The sequence below is a fragment of the Psittacula echo genome, assembly GCF_963264785.1.
Source record: "Psittacula echo genome assembly, chromosome: 5".
Lineage (NCBI taxonomy): Eukaryota > Metazoa > Chordata > Aves > Psittaciformes > Psittacidae > Psittacula > Psittacula echo.
Window position 1 is genome coordinate 7,839,217 of NC_137739.1, and position 25,521 is coordinate 7,864,737.

At 42.4% G+C, this 25,521-nt stretch overlaps 2 protein-coding genes across 2 annotated transcripts; both read left to right on the top strand.

Moving 5' to 3' along the window:
* Window positions 1-733: 733 nt before the first annotated feature.
* On the top strand, window positions 734-10,618 carry LOC308222330 (ubiquitin carboxyl-terminal hydrolase 42-like; the record flags this gene model as incomplete). The annotated part of the gene is made up of 14 exons (XM_080620229.1): window positions 734-935; window positions 1,297-1,497; window positions 2,720-2,830; window positions 2,991-3,093; window positions 3,254-3,321; window positions 3,459-3,529; window positions 4,074-4,156; window positions 4,799-4,910; window positions 5,530-5,670; window positions 5,872-5,972; window positions 6,432-6,570; window positions 7,271-8,002; window positions 8,387-8,475; window positions 9,142-10,618. The coding sequence occupies 14 exons, from the start codon at window positions 734-736 to the stop codon at window positions 10,616-10,618; spliced, it is 3,630 nt and encodes a 1,209-aa protein (XP_080476355.1).
* Window positions 10,619-14,847: 4,229 nt separating this feature from the next.
* On the top strand, window positions 14,848-24,742 carry LOC308222331 (ubiquitin carboxyl-terminal hydrolase 42-like; the record flags this gene model as incomplete). The annotated part of the gene is made up of 14 exons (XM_080620230.1): window positions 14,848-15,049; window positions 15,412-15,612; window positions 16,835-16,945; window positions 17,106-17,208; window positions 17,369-17,436; window positions 17,574-17,644; window positions 18,189-18,271; window positions 18,919-19,030; window positions 19,650-19,790; window positions 19,992-20,092; window positions 20,552-20,690; window positions 21,391-22,122; window positions 22,507-22,595; window positions 23,266-24,742. 14 exons carry the CDS (start codon window positions 14,848-14,850, stop codon window positions 24,740-24,742), a joined length of 3,630 nt encoding a protein of 1,209 aa, XP_080476356.1.
* Between the last annotated feature and the right edge of the window lie 779 nt (window positions 24,743-25,521).

Here is a 25,521-nt window from a genome sequence, read left to right on the forward strand (position 1 = left end):
GTGAAACACTGGGCAGACGCGCCTTGGGAGAGCAGAGAAACCCCTGGGCGGACGGAGACCACGGTCACGACCCCGGAGCTGACAAACTCGGAGCCCTTCGCTTCCAGGTAAGGTTAAAGTGATAATTGACTGCGGGTTTCCTGGGTTGGCAGATGGATTATTTTTTATGAAAGCAAACAAGTGTGGCCTCTGGGGGTGTGGGGGTGTGTGGGTGTGTGTGTGTGTGTGTGTCCGTTCGGGATGTTCCTTATTTCGAATTTGTGTGTGTGTGTGTGTTTGGTTTTTGGTTTTTTTCGGGGGTTTGGTTTTACTTTTCTGTTGTTGGTTTGGTTTGGGCTTTTTTGTCTTCCTGTAGTGTTGCTTTGTGGAAGTATAGTTTGCAATTTAGAGACATAGAAGTGCCTTCATGTCTTCATGTCCACCTGTAGTAGTTTCCTGTTGCTCCTTATTTCTACTTAGGCATTTTTGTGTATGTTGTTGTTTTACAGTCACTGCTGCAAATGTTTGTTTTGTCATGAGACAAATGCGTAATTGCTGCTCCCCACTTAAACACAGTGTTGTGAGTGGGGTTTTTAGTTTGGTTGTTGTCGTTTGGGGTTTTTTTAATATTTGTTACCAGCTATTTAGTCCTTCAAGTTATTTCTTTGCGACTGAGTGACAGGATCTCCTTCTGGAATGCTTTGTGATATTTTGAAGTCAACCAGAACTTTTATCTTTGATACAGATATGAACGATGACTATAAAGAGGAGAATACCTTCAATATTTAAAAAGCTGTCATTCAGGTGGGCCAACAAATGGCCTGCCAAGAAAGTAACAGCATGCACCGCAAACTTTGGCTGGGTACAACCTGCAGAAGAGCCAAAGAAGGGACCAGGAGGTTCTATTTATTGTAGAAGCACGGAAAAACCCAAGCCTTTTGGCCAGGGAGAACTAAGTAAGTGTGCCTTCTGTCCTTCCCCCCTTTTCTTCAGAACAAAAACCCCAAAAGTTAGAAAACGCAGTTCTCATTTGTTGCACTGATATAAAACAGGGTTGTGATGAATAAAGCCTTCAGCGCTAGGCTGCAATTTTGTGAGTCCCCTAAGGCAACTGAAGGGACTGGTGCTGGAAAATGATGGTTCAAAGCAGTGTGTTGACCTGCGAATTCAAGTGGCAGTGTTTCAGCTGTTCCATCATGTGTTTTGGGTTGTGGAGTAGACCTGGTTGTTCTGGGTGCTCCTGCAGAATGCTGCCTTTTAAACAGCCTTTTTCAAACAGAAACCGTAAATATTTTTGGAAATCTAATTTTCTTGCAGTTGTTAACGATGGAATTGCCCCACCACGTGAAATTCTTTTTCCACCTGAGAAAATCTGCATGGATTGGCAACAGCCACTGAATGTTGGAGTTGGACTGCAGAATCTGGGCAATACGTGTTACCTTAATGCTACTCTGCAGTGTTTGACGTACACACCTCCTCTGGCCAATTACATGCTGTCTCTTGAACACAGCAAGTCATGTGAGTACTTTCTAGTATTATTATAAATATGTTGGGCAGCTGCAAAGGTGGAAGAAGAACAGGGATTCTGTGGAGAAAACTCGCGGCTTTCCCGTTTTACCTGTAGAAGCCGGCTTTGAACGCGATCTTCGCGGTCTTTTCCAGCCTAAGTGATTCTGTGATTCCATGGTTATTTAGCAGGGAGCTCGGAATGGCATATAAAGTTCATTTGTTCATTTAATGCACAATGGTAAACTTGCAAGTAAAGACCATTTCTTGCTTTGTGTGAATAAAGAAGTACGTTGCAAAGGAAGGCATTTGATGAACATTTGGGATTTGGGTTTCCTGCTGGTAGAAAGGAGGTAAAATTTAGGATGTTGGCATCATAGCTTCTTTGTGTCTGCAGCCTAGATACCGTAGTGTGTTAATATTGCAATAAATGACACGTTCACTCTTGACCCATTAAAAAGGCCCACACCCTAGAAAGCACTACGAGCCAATTTCTGCTGTCCTGAAATGGAAATCTGTGTGGGGCAGTATTAAAATGTAGACTGGTTTTATTCTAGTTAAAAGTTCGTATTTTTTGAACCTTGGAATTTGTGTTCTTTGCACTTCTATGCTTGAATTGATTTAGGCATAGGAGCCTCTTTTCATCTCCATCTAGGTCTATTTTGACAAAGGTACATGCATGCTTTTTGGTTTGGCATCTTAGTGTTTATTCCTAGAAATGTAAGTGTGTTTTTTTAACATAGATAAAAATGTTTCCAGTTAAGAACCCTGTTGCAAAAGGGAGGGCAGAAATAATTTAATCTTTCCTTTCTCCCGGAGGTTTCTTAGCTCTGTGCCACGTAGCTCACCTCACAGCAGTATGCTGAAAATAACAGGCATTCTCTCTTAGTGCTGTGTCATCAATGTCAGTAGTGTTTTGTCATATATTCGGCAGCCTGTGGAGTTCACATTCGTGTCAGCCTGCAAAAAAAAAAAAAGTCATTGCAATAGTGACTTAGATTGCTCATCAGAAAATGCATTTTAATGCAAACTCAGTCATCATTTAAATTCTGTACAGGATTGCGTCTTAAAATGCCACAAAACTGTCGGGATATTGACGCCTTAGGAGAAGAGGATGCACATGAAGAATGCACATTGTACCTTTAGCTTAAAGAGTATTAATTCATAAGGCTGGGTTTTGGTTTTTTTGTAGCAATGCATATTTGGCTAGACTGTTGCTTCTTTCACTCTTCAGGTCATGAAAAAGGCTTCTGTATGATGTGTACATTGGAAGCTCACATTAACCAAGTCCTGTGTTGCTCTAATAATGCTATCAAACCTACATCTGTTATCCATGGCCTTAAAAGTAAGTAATTTCAGATGGTTTTATTTTGATATATTTGGTAACTTTTCAAAGAACTATTTGATGCATAGGAATGATTTTGATACTTGGAAGGAAGATATTAGAAATACAAGTTTTCTTTCAATTTCTACGAGATAAATATGACCACCTTCTTATTTATTAGGAATAGGAAAGCATTTCCGTTACGGCAGTCAAGAGGATGCACATGAATTCTTGTCCTTCACTGTTGATGCTTTGCAGAAAACTTGCTTGAATGGAAGCACCAAGTAAGCATAAACAAATTATTTAACTTTTGATTGTTCTCTAGCCCCTTTTACTCCTTTCTTTACTATACTGCATTAAAATCCGTGTCCTTGGTAAAAACTGTTTGAAGAGTTAAATCTGAGCCTCGCATCATCTGAGGTCTGATTTATCATTTCTTTCCAGGTTGGACATATCTTCTCAAGCCACCACACTTATTTATCAAATATTTGGAGGATACCTAAGATCCCAAGGTACTTGTTAAAAATCTTCCTCTCCTTTGAAGTGGTCTGTGTCTGTTTGTCTGTAGTAAAGGACTTTGACTAAAGTAATACGTGTGAAGACTTTAAATTTGTCCAGTCAGTGTTAAGCATTTGTATTTTGATTCCAGTGAAATGCTTGAACTGCCAAGCCGTTTCTGATACGTACGAACCATTCCTCGATATTACTTTGGATATAGAGGTAAGGTGTTTTGTGAATATGGGTTGAGCTGTATGGGGACCTGTAGAGCCTTCCAAAGAAAGGCATTTTACTGAAAAAGATACACTGCTAAAAGGAAAGAGCTTGATGCTGGATGGGAGCGGCAATCCTTTGGTCTTGTGTGGAAGGCATCTAGATGCTCTCCATGTTTGCAGTGGGTTTAAGCTGTAAAAGCAGTAATTATGTCTACACAAACACCTATACTCTCACACTTCTCCATTATTCTGCTTCAGCATACGTCTGTCCTTAGGCTGATGGGTTTGACTGTTCTCATTCTTGATGCCATAGCATAGCACAGGAGCTGTCTGTGGCACTGCAAACTTTATTGTTTTGTTTCAGAGTAGAATCGTTTCCACAGGAGGTAAATGCTCAGCGTACTCTGAGGTTTCTGCCTCCTTCACAGTGGTTGCCGGTTGGCAGTAGGTCGCTTGAGGATGAACTAGCAAGGTTCTCTCGCAAACTACCAGGAAGCGTTTGAAGTTTTGCATTTCCAGTGACTTAGTGCTCTACTTTCTTATTCATCCAGGCCGTTACGTCTGTCACCGAGGCTCTAGAACAATTTGTGAAACCTGAACAACTGGGCGGAGAAAACAGCTATAAGTGCAGCAAGTAAGATTCTTACTAATTCCATCTGAACACAACGCGTTTCATGTATCACATGAATATCTGGAAATAGAAGAATTCTGGCCATTAGCTCGTATTAGACTTCTATTCCTTACTGCTGCCTCTACTGGTGTTTATTAGCCTTCGTAAGAGTGAGGTTGCACACAGAAATATTTGTCTGGCCAGAAGTTACAGGGGATGTCTGCTAAGTAGTGGTGAGCTGAAGCATGGAGCTAAGGACAAGGATTTGGGGTGGGAGGCAACAATCAGCTTGCTGAAGGTCCTAGTGTTCCCTGTGGAACAAAGTGGGATTGGGTCTCAGTGCGTGTGAACGGTGGTCGTTAACATGAGCAGCCTCTAATGGCTCACTAAAAAATGTCTTGCAGGGTTCTCATGCTGAATTGTTGGGAAGCCTTTCCTTTTTGTCATTAGGATAGATGCTCAGATGTTTGCTTGGCTATCGAAAGATAATGTTCTAAATCCTTTGTTTTGTAGAGCTGTCCGCTTACATCCTGTTACCTTCTGTCTGTTAACAAGCCTGAAGTGCAGCGTATGGGTTCATAAGCCTGTGCGAGAGATGAACACTTGTTTGAGTTTTGGGAGGGGGAAGAATTTGCCGTTAACCGTTTGTCTGTGCTGGTTTTTAAGGTGCAAAAACATGGTTTCTGCCTCCAAGAGGTACACAATACATCGCTCCTCCAAAGTTCTCGTCATATCGCTGAAAAGATTTGCAGATTTTACTGGTGGCAAGATCAACAAGGTATATTTGCAGCCGTAAAGCAGCTTTATCTTCTTGGAATGGGAGATTTCCCCAAGAAAATATCATTTTAAACAGGGGAAGTTTAGATTGGGTATAAGGAAGAAATTCTTTACTGTTAGGGTGGTGAGGCACTGGAATGGGTTGCCCGGGGAAGCTGTGACTGCTCCATCCCTGGCGGTGTTCAAAGTCGGGTTGGACAGAGCCTTGGGTGGCATGGTTTAGTGGGAGGTGTCCCTGCCCATGGCAGGGGGGCTGGATCTAGATGATCTTAAGGTCCTTTCCAAGCCTAACTATTCTATGATTCTGTGATTCTATGATTTAAAAGTTGTTAATGCTTGCAGGCTGTAACTACAGACTAATAACAATAGTCTAAGAAAAGTCCATCTAACAACTGTGGCTTACGGTAACCATAGGGGTATACCTCACTCTTAGAGCTAATTCTGCAGAAAAGAGTTCTCTGCAGCTTAAATGACTAAATGTTGTTTCTGAGAAGAGGTATTTTTCAATGAATCAAGAATATATTTGTGTGATCCTAGCCTGTGTTTTCAGAAGGGTTTTTCTCAGGCTGTTCCACCAAGTGATTCCGGGTAATTTTTGAATCTTCCTGTTTTGTGTTTAGGATGTAAAATACCCTGAATATTTGGATCTTCGAGCCTATATGTCCCAATCGATGGGAGAGCCACTCATCTATTCTTTATATGCAGTTCTTGTTCATTTGGGGTTTGGCTGCAGTGCAGGACACTATATCTGCTTCATAAAGGTGGGTACCAGCTTGATTTCTCCCAGGGTAAAATAAACAAAGAAAATCAATGTTACTGGTAACCACCGTTTTGATGGGGAAAAGTTGGATGGTGTGTTCTGTTTGATTTGGTTTGGATGGTTTGTGCTGAAGAGTTCTACCTGTGACGGCATTTGAGCAACATGCATTTTGTCTAAAGATGTCACTGTCTTTTATTTGCAGGCGGGCAATGGATTTTGGTATCGAATGAATGATGCCGTAGTGGAGCCTTCTGATATCCAAACAGTTCTCAATCAGCAAGCTTATTTACTTTTTTATGTCAGGTAATACCAACTCCTGAACCTGTTCAGAATATATTTACTTTCCTGTTACTGATACTTGTCTTTTTTTCAGGTGTTGTTATTTCTGTGCTAGGAAAAGATTACAATTTCTGGAATTTGGTTCTGTCTAACCTGAACTTGCCCACAGCGTTTACTGCCTTTCATTGCTTGGCGTTAAACTGGTGCGCTTGTGTACATTGCTGTCTATCTGGTCTTTGTAGCTGGCTAATGTAGAAGAGGAGAAATTACGCCATAGATGATGTAAGGGTGAGCTGTCGCTCTGGCAAGGATAGTCATTGTAGGGAGACCATTGTCTGTTTTTTAGTTTGTAGTCTTGGTTGAGCCTTTTGTACATGTCTTGTGTGTCACATCATCTGTTCTTTTCAAATTTTAGAAGGGGGTTTAATCCAAGACCAGGCTGAAAGAAAAACTCTAAACTGAGATCACTGCTTTTTTCCCAAGGCGCTATGATTTGACACTTGGAGAACGTGGTTTTTACTTACCAGCACCGTCTGACCCCTGCTCATTCCTTGGTCAGTGGGGGCCTAATAGTAAGCAGGACGGATTTATGGGACCGCAGCTTCCTCCTCATATGATTAAGGTAATTTGCAGGGAGCAGATAATGGCACCAAATTGATAATGTTGTTTTCTTTTGACTGGGGGTGGTGGGTGTGTTGTTGTTTTGTAGCGTCTGAGTTTTATTTTCCCTCCCACACTGCAGCTTTCTTCACAACCGTCAGCAACAGCCAGAATTATTCCAACAGTGGCTAATCCTAAATTGTGCAGCCATGCTACTTCATTATACTTCCAACTCAAAGTGCTTTCTAAAGCACTGGGAGCTACGCTTTTCAGACGCTTGAAGGAGCCTATTAATTCCTGATGATGATGATGATGATAAGAACAATAGTAGTAGTAATAATTCAATATCACTCCGCCAGTGTTACTTTAGCTGAGTCAGTGAAAACGATTTTTCTTGGTCCTGCGTACCAGAGCAATTATTACAGTGTTTTCGAGGAATGTTTAAAGGGGAAAGTAAATACATTTGGGAAGAGCTTTAGTCAATGTTAAGTTGTTTGTGTGGGTTTCAAAAATGAGGCTCATTTGATACCAATATGCAGTAAATCAAAAGCAGCAGGAATTAAACACACTTGTTGGACTTAGGTCGATATTGGAAGTGGGGTGTTTTTTCTTCTTAGGTGGTGAGGCAATTTGTAGAAATATTTAGTAGGAGAATTTAATGTTTTCATAAGTGCTGTGTGATTGCACATATTCATCTTGCAATCTTTTCTTTTTAAATACAGAATTCAAGTCATTTAAATGGAAATGGACCCCTAGAAGAGGATACAAATCCTGTTGGTATCTCCATAAAAAGGCTATCTTCAGCTCTACCAACAGCTTGCATTCAAAACTGGGCAATTACCAGGCCTTCAGCTACGGATCCATCAAAAGCCCAGAAGATCACTAGAAGTATTAATAACAAATTGCCTGAGCGGCAGACCGTGTCACAGGCTGGCCATCTTACCAGTGCTTTGGAGAATGAGGATCTCAGCAAGGCCGTTCCTTCCTCCACAATTACAAACTCTTTCAGAGCAGAGTCTACCTCAGATGCCTCTACAGTGGCAGTTGCTGCTGACATTTCCAGACAGGAAGTTCCTGATGAAATGTTTGTAGAGCCAGCAGTGAATGGAAGTCCTACACTCGGCTCCGATGCTACGGTTCCTTCCAGTGCAGAGTCTTCAGGAAAATCTGAGGTGTCGAATGGCGTGTTTAAAATGAATTTCAGCGTATCTTCCAACGGAATTGTGATTTGGGAGGCGGTCGGCACATTGCAGAATTCCCATTCTTTCTGTGAGAGGGCTGAAAAAGAGAGTGCCCATCATGAGCTGCCAAAAAATGATTCACTAAATGGTGCTGTTAGTTTAGATATTGGATCTAAACAAAATGGACTGAAACTTGATGATTTTACTTGTGAAGTCCAACCTGCTAAACCTTCTGAGATTTTCTTCCCTGAAACAAATGGATTGCTTGAACCAGTGAGTTATGTTTGTTCCATCTAGAACTTCTCACCTATGGTGTCCTTAGTATTCAGGAGCGTTAAAATGTTCCTAATTCATGTGAAATACTGTGAAAACACACAGCACAAATTTCATCGTTAACACTTTGTGCTGTTGTCCCCTTAGAATTTGCAGAGCTGAACTGGCATGTGAGAATATGTCAGCTTCAGAAAAGTTCAGCTGAGATAGTACTTGATAAGTTTCATAAATATATTGGGGGTGGGGAAGGGGTGATGTTTGAAATGGCAATAGTGCACGTAAGGCAAAGTGATCTTGCTTAATAACTAATGAGGAAATTTTGCAAACAGTTTTCAGCTAAAGGTAGTATATTTTTGTCTGTTAACGTCTGCATTTTAATTGTAGGTACCTGAAGCTGAGTCACCGATTCCTCAAGAAATAATCTTAGAATCCCTGGCCTACAGCCACCTGAACAGGCTGTCAGCGCAAACAAGGTAAACCGGGTATACTCTGATGAAAACAAGATTTCATCCAAGTTTATCATTGTTTTACCCCTTTGCTAATTCTATTAGAAAGCTTTGAACCAGTACAGCAAATTCCACACTGTACATGTAGGGTTGCAGACATCAGCACTGAAGATGTATTATTCTGATATTAAATACGAGCAGATGCCTCTCAGAATAGTTCTGTTTCTTCACGGAATTATTTTCCTTTTTTTAACGATTGGATTTCTTTTTCCAATGTAAATTCCCCACCTCCTGCCCTCCCATTTTGGGGGGAGGGACGGACATTAATGAGTTGACTTTTTTCTAGTTAGGGGAGAGCGAACCTAGTGGTGCTGGCTACTGATGTGATGTAGAGCAGTGAGCAGAGGGAGACAAATGTGCTGGGTGTGGGTTTTTAATGTACTCCTTGCAGGCTCAAGAGAAGAAAAACACCTTCTCTGGGCGCTGCTGAATGTATAAGAATCGGTTTCTAAAGGGGACTGCCTTACAGAGTCTCTTTAGAAAGCTACAGTTTCCAAACCGTGTAAGGGAGTTTAGAAACAGACAGAGTTTACCAGTAGCCAGCAAATCTTTTACTTAAGGGGATTTGTGCTCCCAACATTTATCTTTTAGGTGAACTTTTCCAAGTGAAAAATGTGTTTTTATTTTGTGCAGTGTCCCTGCACCTCAGAAGTCTGAGGGCGATCGTCTTATGGAAACCGTAGTGACGGAAACAGTGTCTGTCTATGAACAATCCGGGACGCCTCTTTCCGACCTTGGCTGTGAGATTGAGAGTCCTTTTACTGTATCAGACTGTGAAACCATTGCTACCAAAGAAGTTGCTGAAAGTATTATAACAAAAGCTGATAACGTACAACCCAGTATCAATGGTCAGCACAAGGTCAGGAAAAAGTCCTTGGATACTGAATGGGAATACGTTGGGCAGTGTGAGTCCGAAGACAGCAGAGACAAAGACAAACCAAGAAGACCAAAAGAACCTGCACTCATTGCAAAAGGAGATCCTTCGTATATCAAAGGGTCTCCTGAGAGTGAAGAGAAATTAGGGCAAACTTCCTTTGTGAAGTCTGACATTGAATGTAGTCCTAAAAAGCCTGCATCTCTAGGTATTACAGATAAATGCCAAGATACAGAGGACATTTCTAATAACTATGTAGAGGTACCACCTGTTAATGACTCTTCTATTGCAAAGCTGGATAAAGTTCTGGAGAGTCAGTTCTCCAGGCAAAATGAGGGGCTGAATAATAAAAAATGCGAAGAGGATAATAGGCAAAAATACGAGGAGAAGATACACGACTCCAAAAACCCTGACAAAGAACGCTACCGAAAGAAGAGACAATACTCTGAGATTAAAGAGCAGAAGCAAAGCAGGAGCAAAGCGGATGATCGTTCCTACAAAAGGAGGCGCTCTCGCAGCATGGAAACAAATAAGCAATATCATCATAAGCAGGACTATTACAATGAAAGGAAGTACAGACCTTCCCATAATGAAAGAAGCAGTCCAAATAACGGCAAAAGCTCAGGAAAATACTCTCGTTATAGATCACGAAGCAGAGAAAGAACAGAACAAGACAGAAATAGGTATTCCCATTCCAAAGGAGAGAGAACTTGGAGCAGGGAAAGATACTATCAAGATGAAGCACGGAGATGGGAAAAACGCAGGTGTTACAAGGGTTATTACTCTGTTCATGGAACAGGAGATGGTAGAGAGAGGAAGTCCTCTCATTTTGATAAGGACTTTGACAAATTGAGTCAGTTCTACAAATCACGTAGGGATCATCACTGCCACAGCAGATGGGCTCACACCGCTCACGGCAGAAAGGAAGGAGCCCATCACTTGAGCAGCCACAGAGAGAACTTCCGTCATGGTTCAGTACCTCAGCGGCAGTCTGAAAAACACTCTCGGGAAAGGCACGCACCTCCACCTGCCTCAGCTCGTGCACATTTTGACAACGCTTTCTGGGAAAATGAAAAACTTAGACTTGGCAAGAGGAAATACAGTGACAGAGAAGGAAGGGAAAGTGAAATGGGAAAGAAATGCCGCAAGACAGATGACCAAAGAATGAAAAAAGATGAGAAGGTCAAGAAGAAAAAGAAGTCCAAAGATAAATATCGAGAGAAGGATTACAAGTAAGCAGGGATTCCAGCATAATCTGCCATTTTTTTCCTAACACTTTTCTCTGTGTTTCTCATGCCTGCCTTTTCCCCATTGTTTCTAAGTGATTTATGTAGGATAATCTGACTAGGTGTTGGTCATCAGGCTGGTCATTAGGTTGGTCAAGCCAACATAGGAAGGATGTTGCTGAATAGCGTTAGAACGCTAGACCTGGAGCACAAAGTTAAGAACCTGTCGTGGTTTAAGCCCAGCCTGCTGAACCCAGGGCAGAGCCAGATCTGCGCACTGTTCTTGATTAGGTTACAACAATTATGTATTTTTAATTCCACATATTCCACAAATAGCCCCTGTCAGGATTTGTGTACAAACCAAGACTTACTGGTCCTTAATCTGAGGGCTTATGTTTGCTGCATCCAAAGTCAGATGTGCAGAAATTACTACAAAATAGGTGACACACAGCAAGTCATCACCTGTGGTAAAAGAAATAACATTCCATACACGCATCAAACGCTGCATCCGTTTTCCTATTTTTAAGCTGCGTGTTTCCTTCAGCCTTCCGCATTTGCAATGACTGGGACTGGTTTGGCTTTAGTGAATGGTTTTGCCAGCAGGTGGCCAAATCTGGTTCTTTCTAAACCAGTCAAAAGTATAGGAAGAAATTCAATGTCTTGCACCCCACTCCACAGGTCAGGGGCATTAAGATTAGTGCACTATCTGTGTAGGCGTAAGAGATGTTAACCGATAAACACAGTGCTAGAACCCCACTTTGATCCACTGCTTGCAACACAGGTGGGATATGAGGGCTGTGAAAAGCAATTTGTTAAGTCTGCAGAATTTGAGTATTTCCTCAGGTCCATAGATGTTAACGAACTTCCTGTTGTGGAAGGTCTGTCTTTAAAAATATTAAATGAATGGGTCTCAAGTAGGAATTTTCACCTTAGCATAGATCCAAACTGCAGTCAGTTTGGAAGTGGGGAAGCTACCTTCTCAAGTCCGTCGGATAATATAGTCACAGAGCAGGTGGAGCTGTGTGCAGGCTTGAGACTTCTCTTTCAGAAACCAAACCACTGAGACAGGGTTTGACATTGAATGTCATGACATGGAGTGACATTGGCTTCTTTTGTCTTTCAGATGCAAAGCTCACTGATGGAATCCTTCGCTACCTAAACTAAACCTACTGACAAAACCAGCTACGTCTCATCGTCAAACCTGACTCTTTACCATCAAAACTGTGTACAATCAAGGCTGATGGTTTACCCTGAAATCTGGCTGTTTACCATCAAGAATGACTCTACCATCAAAACTGACTGTTTACCATCAAGCCTGGCTTTGCCATCAAACCTGACGCTTTAGCACCAAACCTGTTTTCCATTGAACCTGCCTTTACCATCAGAACTGACTCTCTACCATCAAATGTGACTTTTTACCACCAAACCTGACTGTTTGCATCAAACCTGACTGTTTATCATCGAACCTGGATTTGCCATCAAAAAAGATGAATCTTTACCTTCAAAAACAACGACTCTTTATCTTCAAACTGGACTTTATCGATGTGGACCATCAAAACTTAGAATTTCTGATTGAAACATTTACCATCAAGACAAAATCCATACGTTTCAATTCCGTTCTCTTAATATACTGTCACTTGCCTGAAGTCTCAGTTGTCTTTGTCTCTCTAAAGTGGCTAGCTCCAGACAAATTCATAGGGTGATTTTAATTTTTATTATTAAATGCTATCAAACTGTGATGCACTTCATATTCACTGGTCCTGCATCAGGAGAGCAGTGATTGGGAACCTCAGTGAAATACAGTTCCTCTGACTTATCTGTCTGGTCTGATTAATCGACTTGAGGACAAGAGATCTGAGTTGTTCTTGCCTTATATTTGACTGAAGCTCATGGAAGGGAACGGACAAAATCCCTCTTTAATTCAGGGTGGGAAACCAGCTCTTAATGGAGTAACATTCACAGCAACACAGCTATGAGTGTTCAGCTTTACAAGAACAATCTATTTTGCAGGTGAGGAATTTTCTCTCTGAAAAAGTAAACCTGTCAATTTAAATCAGTGTGCCTAAAGGTAGGCAAAGAGGCCTTTGACTTACAAGAGCAGTTGCAAAATCAGATCTTAACCTCTGAAACCAGTAAATCAGCACGCACCTCCCATGTATTCTTGGTAAATGAGGAGCTATGCAACAGTAGGGTTTCACACTTTATTTTAGAGAAAGGCTCCAGGCTGAAGCAACAGGTCCTCCTGATAAATGAAAACGTTACGATTGCAGTGGATTTACATAGAACGTCACATTTTAAACAATGATTGATACAGAGTATGTCATGCAAATCACTTGTGTACGCCAAGTTACTACTTAGATCAGTCCCTATCTGTGCAGCGTTTACATTTTATATTCAAACTGTAGCTAGAAACATTTTCTAAGAAAATCTAGAAATGGAACTGGTAAGCCACAAGTCTTAGCTTGTAGGATTTGGTCTACAAGAGACCTAGCTTTTCCAGCCAGCATATCTACCATAGGGATGTACTAAATCTGAAAAATATGCATTGTTTTCACCTAGAAAGCATTCTAGTTGCTGCTCAGTTGGCAGAGGTTCAGTTTTGTACCAGTTTAAAGCGGTTCAAAATGTTTCAGTAACGTAGAGCTTATTTTGTCAGAATAGCGTCAATTTTAAGCCAGTCCAGCTGAGCCGAAGTTTCCTGTACATTTCTCTGCCTGCACTGCACTGGCACCGCGGCTGATGGAAGTGGCCACACAGCTCAGCTGCTGAGCGGAGCCGGCACGGCAAAAAGAAGGGAAAGAGAGCGGCGGGAGCAGCCGGCTCGGCCCGGCTCGGCTCGGCTGGGCTGGGCTCTTCTCAGCTCTGGCGGCCGCTGTGGCGCCGGTCGGGCACCCGGCCGCTGTCCTCCTGCCTGCCGGGCAGCGGAGGGGTGGGACTCCCCGTCGGGGCGGGGCTGGGCGACGTCCCCAGTATGGGGCGGACGGACCCAGCCCCGCCGACGCCGCCACCGCCGCCACCGCCGCCACGGCCACCACCGCCTGGCCCGGCAGGACCGGGGCGGGGCGGGGCGGGGCGGGAGAGCGCTGAGGCGGGGCGGCGCTGCGCCTGCCCCCGCAGCACCGGTTGCCGCGGGCCGGAGGTGCCCGGTGGGGCTGGGTCGGAGCGTGAGGTGGAGGGAGAAGGGCGAGGCGAGGGGAAGCGAGGGATCCCTCGGAGCCGTGCTCTGCCCTCGCCTGCCGCGTCAGGGTCGGGTTGGTTTGGCTGTGTTTGGGCTCTTGCCGCTCCCGACAGCGGACGTGCTGCGTGCCGCGCCGGTCCGTGAGAGCAGCGGTGCCAAAATGCTTTTAGGGACCAAAACGCCTCGGAAAGGCAGAGCGGAGGGTGAGCGGGTAGGTGCCTCAGGCTCAGCGCTGGTGACGGAAGGCCGGGCAGTTCCATTTGGAACTGGTACTATGACGTTAACCGACTTTGAGAGCTTATCTTGCGACCCGGGAGAAGCAGACCCTCAGACCCCGGTGAAACACTGGGCAGACGTGCCTTGGGAGAGCAGAGAAACCCCTGGGCGGACGGAGACCACGGTCACGACCCCGGAGCTGACAAACTCGGAGCCCTTCGCTTCCAGGTAAGGTTAAAGTGATAATTGACTGCGGGTTTCCTGGGTTGGCAGATGGATTATTTTTTATGAAAGCAAACAAGTGTGGCCTCTGGGGGTGTGGGGGTGTGTGTGTGTGTGTGTGTGTCCGTTCGGGATGTTCCTTATTTCGAATTTGTGTGTGTGTGTTTGGTTTTTGGTTTTTTTTCGGGGGTTTGGTTTTACTTTTCTGTAGTTGGTTTGGTTTGGGCTTTTTTGTCTTCCTGTAGTGTTGCTTTGTGGAAATATAGTTTGCAATTTAGAGACATAGAAGTGCCTTCATGTCTTCATGTCCACCTGTAGTAGTTTCCTGTTGCTCCTTATTTCTACTTAGGCATTTTTGTGTATGTTGTTGTTTTACAGTCACTGCTGCAAATGTTTGTTTTGTCATGAGACAAATGCGTAATCGCTGCTCCCCACTTAAACACAGTTTTGTGAGTGGGGTTTTTAGTTTGGTTGTTGTCGTTTGGGGTTTTTTTAATATTTGTTACCAGCTATTTAGTCCTTCAAGTTATTTCTTTGCAACTGAGTGACAGGATCTCCTTCTGGAATGCTTTGTGATATTTTTAAGTCAACCAGAACTTTTATCTTTGATACAGATATGAACGATGACTATAAAGAGGAGAATACCTTCAATATTTAAAAAGCTGTCATTCAGGTGGGCCAACAAATGGCGTGCCAAGAAAGTGACAGCATGCACCGCAAACTTTGGCTGGGTACAACCTGCAGAAGAGCCAAAGAAGGGACCAGGAGGTTCTATTTATTGTAGAAGCACGGAAAAACCCAAGCCTTTTGGCCAGGGAGAGCTAAGTAAGTGTGCCTTCTGTCCTTCCCCCCTTTTCTTCAGAACAAAAACCCCAAAAGTTAGAAAACGCAGTTCTCATTTGTTGCACTGATATAAAACAGGGTTGTGATGAATAAAGCCTTCAGCGCTAGGCTGCAATTTTGTGAGTCCCCTAAGGCAACTGAAGGGACTGGTGCTGGAAAATGATGGTTCAAAGCAGTGTGTTGACCTGCAAATTCAAGTGGCAGTGTTTCAGCTGTTCCATCATGTGTTTTTGGGTTGTGGAGTAGACCTGGTTCTTCTGGGCGCTCCTGCAGAATGCTACCTTTTAAACAGCCTTTTTCAAACAGAAACCGTAAATATTTTTGGAAATCTAATTTTCTTGCAGTTGTTAACGATGGAATTGCCCCACCACGTGAAATTCTTTTTCCACCTGAGAAAATCTGCATGGATTGGCAACAGCCACTGAATGTTGGAGTTGGACTGCAGAATCTGGGCAATACGTGTTACCTTAATGCTACTCTGCAGTGTTTGACGTACACACCTCCTCTGGCCAATTACATGCTGTCTCTTGAACACAGCAAGTCATGTGAGTACTTTCTAGCATTATTATAAATATGTTGGGCAGCTGCAAAGGTGGAAGAACAACAGGGATTCTGTGGAGAAAACTCGTGGCTTTCCAGTTTTACCTGTAGAAGCCGGCTTTGAACGCAATCTTCGCGGTCTTTTCCAGCCTAAGTGATTCTGTGATTCCATGGTTATTTAGCAGGGAGCTCAGAATGGCATATAAAGTTCATTTGTTCATTTAATGCACAATGGTAAACTTGCAAGTAAAGACCATTTCTTGCTTTGTGTGAATAAAGAAGTATGTTGCAAAGGAAGGCATTTGATGAACATTTGGGATTTGGGTTTCCTGCTGGTAGAAAGGAGGTAAAATTTAGGATGTTGGCATCATAGCTTCTTTGTGTCTGCAGCCTAGATACCGTAGTGTGTTAATATTGCAATAAATGACACGTTCACTCTTGACCCATTAAAAAGGCCCACACCCTAGAAAGCACTACGAGCCAATTTCTGCTGTCCTGAAATGGAAATCTGTGTGGGGCAGTATTAAAATGTAGACTGGTTTTATTCTAGTTAAAAGTTCGTATTTTTTGAACGTTGGAATTTGTATTCTTTGCACTTCTATGCTTGAATTGATTTAGGCATAGGAGCCTCTTTTCATCTCCATCTAGGTCTATTTTGACAAAGGTACATGCATGCTTTTTGGTTTGGCATCTTAGTGTTTATTCCTAGAAATGTAAGTGTGTTTTTTTAACATAGATAAAAATGTTTCCAGTTAAGAACCCTGTTGCAAAAGGGAGGGCAGAAATAATTTAATCTTTCCTTTCTCCCGGAGGTTTCTTAGCTCTGTGTCACGTAGCTCACCTCACAGCAGTATGCTGAAAATAACAGGCATTCTCTCTTAGTGCTGTGTCATCAATGTCAGTAGTGTTTTGTCATATATTCGGCAGCCTGTGGAGTTCACATTCGTGTCAGCCTGCAAAAAAAAAAAAAGTCATTGCAATAGTGACTTAGATTGCTCATCAGAAAATGCATTTTAATGCAAACTCAGTCATCATTTAAATTCTGTACAGGATTGCGTCTTAAAATGCCACAAAACTGTCGGGATATTGACGCCTTAGGAGAAGAGGATGCACATGAAGAATGCACATTGTACCTTTAGCTTAAAGAGTATTAATTCATAAGGCTGGTTTTTGGTTTTTTTGTAGCAATGCATATTTGGCTAGACTGTTGCTTCTTTCACTCTTCAGGTCATGAAAAAGGCTTCTGTATGATGTGTACATTGGAAGCTCACATTAACCAAGTCCTGTGTTGCTCTAATAATGCTATCAAACCTACATCTGTTATCCATGGCCTTAAAAGTAAGTAATTTCAGATGGTTTTATTTTGATATATTTGGTAACTTTTCAAAGAACTATTTGATGCATAGAAATGATTTTGATGCTTGGAAGGAAGATATTAGAAATACAAGTTTTCTTTCAATTTCTACGAGATAAATATGACTACCTTCTTATTTATTAGGAATAGGAAAGCATTTCCGTTACGGCAGTCAAGAGGATGCACATGAATTCTTGTCCTTCACTGTTGATGCTTTGCAGAAAACTTGCTTGAATGGAAGCACCAAGTAAGCATAAACAAATTATTTAACTTTTGATTGTTCTCTAGCCCCTTTTACTCCTTTCTTTACTATACTGCATTAAAATCCGTGTCCTTGGTAAAAACTGTTTGAAGAGTTAAATCTGAGCCTCGCATCATCTGAGGTCTGATTTATCATTTCTTTCCAGGTTGGACATATCTTCTCAAGCCACCACACTTATTTATCAAATATTTGGAGGATACCTAAGATCCCAAGGTACTTGTTAAAAATCTTCCTCTCCTTTGAAGTGGTCTGTGTCTGTTTGTCTGTAGTAAAGGACTTTGACTAAAGTAATACGTGTGAAGACTTTAAATTTGTCCAGTCAGTGTTAAGCATTTGTATTTTGATTCCAGTGAAATGCTTGAACTGCCAAGCCGTTTCTGATACGTACGAACCATTCCTCGATATTACTTTGGATATAGAGGTAAGGTGTTTTGTGAATATGGGTTGAGCTGTATGGGGACCTGTAGAGCCTTCCAAAGAAAGGCATTTTACTGAAAAAGATACACTGCTAAAAGGAAAGAGCTTGATGCTGGATGGGAGCGGCAATCCTTTGGTCTTGTGTGGAAGGCATCTAGATGCTCTCCATGTTTGCAGTGGGTTTAAGCTGTAAAAGCAGTAATTATGTCTACACAAACACCTATACTCTCACACTTCTCCATTATTCTGCTTCAGCATACGTCTGTCGTTAGGCTGATGGGTTTCACTGTTCTCATTCTTGATGCCATAGCATAGCACAGGAGCTGTCTGTGGCACTGCAAACTTTATTGTTTTGTTTCAGAGTAGAATCGTTTCCACAGGAGGTAAATGCTCAGCGTACTCTGAGGTTTCTGCCTCCTTCACAGTGGTTGCCGGTTGGCAGTAGGTTGCTTGAGGATGAACTAGCAAGGTTCTCTCGCAAACTACCAGGAAGTGTTTGAAGTTTTGCTTTTCCAGTGACTTAGTGCTCTACTTTCTTATTCATCCAGGCCGTTACGTCTGTCACCGAGGCTCTAGAACAATTTGTGAAACCTGAACAACTGGGCGGAGAAAACAGCTATAAGTGTAGCAAGTAAGATTCTTACTAATTCCATCTGAACACAAGAGAACGCGTTTCATGTATCACATGAATATCTGGAAATAGAAGAATTCTGGCCATTAGCTCATATTAGACTTTTATTCCTTACTGCTGCCTCTACTGGTGTTTATTAGCCTTCGTAAGAGTGAGGTTGCACACAGAAATATTTGTCTGGCCAGAAGTTACAGGGGATGTCTGCTAAGTAGTGGTGAGCTGAAGCATGGAGCTAAGGACAAGGATTTGGGGTGGGAGGCAACAATCAGCTTGCTGAAGGTCCTAGTGTTCCCTGTGGAACAAAGTGGGATTGGGTCTCAGTGCGTGTGAACGGTGGTCGTTAACATGAGCAGCCTCTAATGGCTCACTAAAAAATGTCTTGCAGGGTTCTCATGCTGAATTGTTGGGAAGCCTTTCCTTTTTGTCATTAGGATAGATGCTCAGATGTTTGCTTGGCTATCGAAAGATAATGTTCTAAATCCTTTGTTTTGTAGAGCTGTCCGCTTACATCCTGTTACCTTCTGTCTGTTAACAAGCCTGAAGTGCAGCGTATGGGTTCATAAGCCTGTGCGAGAGATGAACACTTGTTTGAGTTTTGGGAGGGGGAAGAATTTGCCGTTAACCGTTTGTCCGTGCTGGTTTTTAAGGTGCGAAAACATGGTTTCTGCCTCCAAGAGGTACACAATACATCGCTCCTCCAAAGTTCTCGTCATATCGCTGAAAAGATTTGCAGATTTTACTGGTGGCAAGATCAACAAGGTATATTTGCAGCCGTAAAGCAGCTTTATCTTCTTGGAATGGGAGATTTCCCCAAGAAAATATCATTTTAAACAGGGGAAGTTTAGATTTGGTATAAGGAAGAAATTCTTTACTGTTAGGGTGGTGAGGCACTGGAATGGGTTGCCCGGGGAAGCTGTGACTGCTCCATCCCTGGCGGTGTTCAAAGTCGGGTTGGACAGAGCCTTGGGTGGCATGGTTTAGTGGGAGGTGTCCCTGCCCATGGCAGGGGGGCTGGATCTAGATGATCTTAAGGTCCTTTCCAAGCCTAACTATTCTATGATTCTGTGATTCTATGATTTAAAAGTTGTTAATGCTTGCAGGCTGTAACTAGAGACTAATAACAATAGTCTAAGAAAAGTCCATCTAACAACTGTGGCTTACGGTAACCATAGGGGTATACCTCACTCTTAGAGCTAATTCTGCAGAAAAGAGTTCTCTGCAGCTTAAATGACTAAATGTTGTTTCTGAGAAGAGGTATTTTTATAAGAATCAAGAATATATTTGTGTGATCCTAGCCTGTGTTTTCAGAAGGGTTTTTCTCAGGCTGTTCCACCAAGTGATTCCGGGTAATTTTTGAATCTTCCTGTTTTGTGTTTAGGATGTAAAATACCCTGAATATTTGGATCTTCGAGCCTATATGTCCCAATCGATGGGAGAGCCACTCATCTATTCTTTATATGCAGTTCTTGTTCATTTGGGGTTTGGCTGCAGTGCAGGACACTATATCTGCTTCATAAAGGTGGGTACCAGCTTGATTTCTCCCAGGGTAAAATAAACAAAGAAAATCAATGTTACTGGTAACCACCGTTTTGATGGGGAAAAGTTGGATGGTGTGTTCTGTTTGATTTGGTTTGGATGGTTTGTGCTGAAGAGTTCTACCTGTGACGGCATTTGAGCAACATGCATTTTGTCTAAAGATGTCACTGTCTTTTATTTGCAGGCGGGCAATGGATTTTGGTATCGAATGAATGATGCCGTAGTGGAGCCTTCTGATATCCAAACAGTTCTCAATCAGCAAGCTTATTTACTTTTTTATGTCAGGTAATACCAACTCCTGAACCTGTTCAGAATATATTTACTTTCCTGTTACTGATACTTGTCTTTTTTTCAGGTGTTGTTATTTCTGTGCTAGGAAAAGATTACAATTTCTGGAATTTGGTTCTGTCTAACCTGAACTTGCCCACAGCGTTTACTGCCTTTCATTGCTTGGCGTTAAACTGGTGCGCTTGTGTACATTGCTGTCTATCTGGTCTTTGTAGCTGGCTAATGTAGAAGAGGAGAAATTACGCCATAGATGATGTAAGGGTGAGCTGTCGCTCTGGCAAGGATAGTCATTGTAGGGAGACCATTGTCTGTTTTTTAGTTTGTAGTCTTGGTTGAGCCTTTTGTACATGTCTTGTGTGTCACATCATCTGTTCTTTTCAAATTTTAGAAGGGGGTTTAATCCAAGACCAGGCTGAAAGAAAAACTCTAAACTGAGATCACTGCTTTTTTCCCAAGGCGCTATGATTTGACACTTGGAGAACGTGGTTTTTACTTACCAGCACCGTCTGACCCCTGCTCATTCCTTGGTCAGTGGGGGCCTAATAGTAAGCAGGACGGATTTATGGGACCGCAGCTTCCTCCTCATATGATTAAGGTAATTTGCAGGGAGCAGATAATGGCACCAAATTGATAATGTTGTTTTCTTTTGACTGGGGGTGGTGGGTGTGTTGTTGTTTTGTAGCGTCTGAGTTTTATTTTCCCTCCCACACTGCAGCTTTCTTCACAACCGTCAGCAACAGCCAGAATTATTCCAACAGTGGCTAATCCTAAATTGTGCAGCCATGCTACTTCATTATACTTCCAACTCAAAGTGCTTTCTAAAGCACTGGGAGCTATGCTTTTCAGACGCTTGAAGGAGCCTATTAATTCCTGATGATGATGATGATGATAAGAACAATAGTAGTAGTAATAATTCAATATCACTCCGCCAGTGTTACTTTAGCTGAGTCAGTGAAAACGATTTTTCTTGGTCCTGCGTACCAGAGCAATTATTACAGTGTTTTCGAGGAATGTTTAAAGGGGAAAGTAAATACATTTGGGAAGAGCTTTAGTCAGTGTTAAGTTGTTTGTGTGGGTTTCAAAAATGAGGCTCATTTGATACCAATATGCAGTAAATCAAAAGCAGCAGGAATTAAACACACTTGTTGGACTTAGGTCGATATTGGAAGTGGGGTGTTTTTTCTTCTTAGGTGGTGAGGCAATTTGTAGAAATATTTAGTAGGAGAATTTAATGTTTTCATAAGTGCTGTGTGATTGCACATATTCATCTTGCAATCTTTTCTTTTTAAATACAGAATTCAAGTCATTTAAATGGAAATGGACCCCTAGAAGAGGATACAAATCCTGTTGGTATCTCCATAAAAAGGCTATCTTCAGCTCTACCAACAGCTTGCATTCAAAACTGGGCAATTACCAGGCCTTCAGCTACGGATCCATCAAAAGCCCAGAAGATCACTAGAAGTATTAATAACAAATTGCCTGAGCGGCAGACCGTGTCACAGGCTGGCCATCTTACCAGTGCTTTGGAGAATGAGGATCTCAGCAAGGCCGTTCCTTCCTCCACAATTACAAACTCTTTCAGAGCAGAGTCTACCTCAGATGCCTCTACAGTGGCAGTTGCTGCTGACATTTCCAGACAGGAAGTTCCTGATGAAATGTTTGTAGAGCCAGCAGTGAATGGAAGTCCTACACTCGGCTCCGATGCTACGGTTCCTTCCAGTGCAGAGTCTTCAGGAAAATCTGAGGCGTCGAATGGCGTGTTTAAAATGAATTTCAGCGTATCTTCCAACGGAATTGTGATTTGGGAGGCGGTCGGCACATTGCAGAATTCCCATTCTTTCTGTGAGAGGGCTGAAAAAGAGAGTTCCCATCATGAGCTGCCAAAAAATGATTCACTAAATGGTGCTGTTAGTTTAGATATTGGATCTAAACAAAATGGACTGAAACTTGATGATTTTACTTGTGAAGTCCAACCTGCTAAACCTTCTGAGATTTTCTTCCCTGAAACAAATGGATTGCTTGAACCAGTGAGTTATGTTTGTTCCATCTAGAACTTCTCACCTATGGTGTCCTTAGTATTCAGGAGCGTTAAAATGTTCCTAATTCATGTGAAATACTGTGAAAACACACAGCACAAATTTCATCGTTAACACTTTGTGCTGTTGTCCCCTTAGAATTTGCAGAGCTGAACTGGCATGTGAGAATATGTCAGCTTCAGAAAAGTTCAGCTGAGATAGTACTTGATAAGTTTCATAAATATATTGGGGGTGGGGAAGGGGTGATGTTTGAAATGGCAATAGTGCACGTAAGGCAAAGTGATCTTGCTTAATAACTAATGAGGAAATTTTGCAAACAGTTTTCAGCTAAAGGTAGTATATTTTTGTCTGTTAACGTCTGCATTTTAATTGTAGGTACCTGAAGCTGAGTCACCAATTCCTCAAGAAATAATCTTAGAATCCCTGGCCTACAGCCACCTGAACAGGCTGTCAGTGCAAACAAGGTAAACCGGGTATACTCTGATGAAAACAAGATTTCATCCAAGTTTATCATTGTTTTACCCCTTTGCTAATTCTATTTAGTAGAAAGCTTTGAACCAGTACAGCAAATTCCACACTGTACATGTAGGGTTGCAGACATCAGCACTGAAGATGTATTATTCTGATATTAAATACGAGCAGATGCCTCTCAGAATAGTTCTGTTTCTTCACGGAATTATTTTCCTTTTTTTAACGATTGGATTTCTTTTTCCAATGTAAATTCCCCACCTCCTGCCCTCCCATTTTGGGGGGAGGGACTGACATTAATGAGTTGACTTTTTTCTAGTTAGGGGAGAGCGAACCTAGTGGTGCTGGCTACTGATGTGATGTAGAGCAGTGAGCAGAGGGAGACAAATGTGCTGGGTGTGGGTTTTTAATGTACTCCTTGCAGGCTCAAGAGAAGAAAAACACCTTCTCTGGGCGCTGCTGAATGTATAAGAATCGGTTTCTAAAGGGGACTGCCTTACAGAGTCTCTTTAGAAAGCTACAGTTTCCAAACCGTGTAAGGGAGTTTAGAAACAGACAGAGTTTACCAGTAGCCAGCAAATCTTTTACTTAAGGGGATTTGTGCTCCCAACATTTATCTTTTAGGTGAACTTTTCCAAGTGAAAAATGTGTTTTTATTTTGTGCAGTGTCCCTGCACCTCAGAAGTCTGAGGGCGATCGTCTTATGGAAACCGTAGTGACGGAAACAGTGTCTGTTTATGAACAATCCGGGACACCTCTTTCCGACCTTGGCTGTGAGATTGAGAGTCCTTTTACTGTATCAGACTGTGAAACCATTGCTACCAAAGAAGTTGCTGAAAGTATTATAACAAAAGCTGATAACGTACAACCCAGTATCAATGGTCAGCACAAGGTCAGGAAAAAGTCCTTGGATACTGAATGGGAATACGTTGGGCAGTGTGAGTCCGAAGACAGCAGAGACAAAGACAAACCAAGAAGACCAAAAGAACCTGCACTCATTGCAAAAGGAGATCCTTCGTATATCAAAGGGTCTCCTGAGAGTGAAGAGAAATTAGGGCAAACTTCCTTTGTGAAGTCTGACATTGAATGTAGTCCTAAAAAGCCTGCATCTCTAGGTATTACAGATAAATGCCAAGATACAGAGGACATTTCTAATAACTATGTAGAGGTACCACCTGTTAATGACTCTTCTATTGCAAAGCTGGATAAAGTTCTGGAGAGTCAGTTCTCCAGGCAAAATGAGGGGCTGAATAATAAAAAATGCGAAGAGGATAATAGGCAAAAATACGAGGAGAAGATACACGACTCCAAAAAACCTGACAAAGAACACTACCGAAAGAAGAGACAATACTCTGAGATTAAAGAGCAGAAGCAAAGCAGGAGCAAAGCGGATGATCGTTCCTACAAAAGGAGGCGCTCTCGCAGCATGGAAACAAATAAGCAATATCATCATAAGCAGGACTATTACAATGAAAGGAAGTACAGACCTTCCCATAATGAAAGAAGCAGTCCAAATAACGGCAAAAGCTCAGGAAAATACTCTCGTTATAGATCACGAAGCAGAGAAAGAACAGAACAAGACAGAAATAGGTATTCCCATTCCAAAGGAGAGAGAACTTGGAGCAGGGAAAGATACTATCAAGATGAAGCACGGAGATGGGAAAAACGCAGGTGTTACAAAGGTTATTACTCTGTTCATGGAACAGGAGATGGTAGAGAGAGGAAGTCCTCTCATTTTGATAAGGACTTTGACAAATTGAGTCAGTTCTACAAATCACGTAGGGATCATCACTGCCAGAGCAGATGGGCTCACACCGCTCACGGCAGAAAGGAAGGAGCCCATCACTTGAGCAGCCACAGAGAGAACTTCCGTCATGGTTCAGTACCTCAGCGGCAGTCTGAAAAACACTCTCGGGAAAGGCACGCACCTCCACCTGCCTCAGCTCGTGCACATTTTGACAACGCTTTCTGGGAAAATGAAAAACTTAGACTTGGCAAGAGGAAATACAGTGACAGAGAAGGAAGGGAAAGTGAAATGGGAAAGAAATGCCGCAAGACAGATGACCAAAGAATGAAAAAAGATGAGAAGGTCAAGAAGAAAAAGAAGTCCAAAGATAAATATCGAGAGAAGGATTACAAGTAAGCAGGGATTCCAGCATAATCTGCCATTTTTTTCCTAACACTTTTCTCTGTGTTTCTCATGCCTGCCTTTTCCCCATTGTTTCTAAGTGATTTATGTAGGATAATCTGACTAGGTGTTGGTCATCAGGCTGGTCATTAGGTTGGTCAAGCCAACATAGGAAGGATGTTGCTGAATAGCGTTAGAACGCTAGACCTGGAGCACAAAGTTAAGAACCTGTCGTGGCTTAAGCCCAGCCTGCTGAACCCAGGGCAGAGCCAGATCTGCGCACTGTTCTTGATTAGGTTACAACAATTATGTATTTTTAATTCCACATATTCCACAAATAGCCCCTGTCAGGATTTGTGTACAAACCAAGACTTACTGGTCCTTAATCTGAGGGCTTATGTTTGCTGCATCCAAAGTCAGATGTGCAGAAATTACTACAAAATAGGTGACACACAGCAAGTCATCACCTGTGGTAAAAGAAATAACATTCCATACACGCATCAAACGCTGCATCCGTTTTCCTATTTTTAAGCTGCGTGTTTCCTTCAGCCTTCCGCATTTGCAATGACTGGGACTGGTTTGGCTTTAGTGAATGGTTTTGCCAGCAGGTGGCCAAATCTGGTTCTTTCTAAACCAGTCAAAAGTATAGGAAGAAATTCAATGTCTTGCACCCCACTCCACAGGTCAGGGGCATTAAGATTAGTGCACTATCTGTGTAGGCGTAAGAGATGTTAACCGATAAACACAGTGCTAGAACCCCACTTTGATCCACTGCTTGCAACACAGGTGGGATA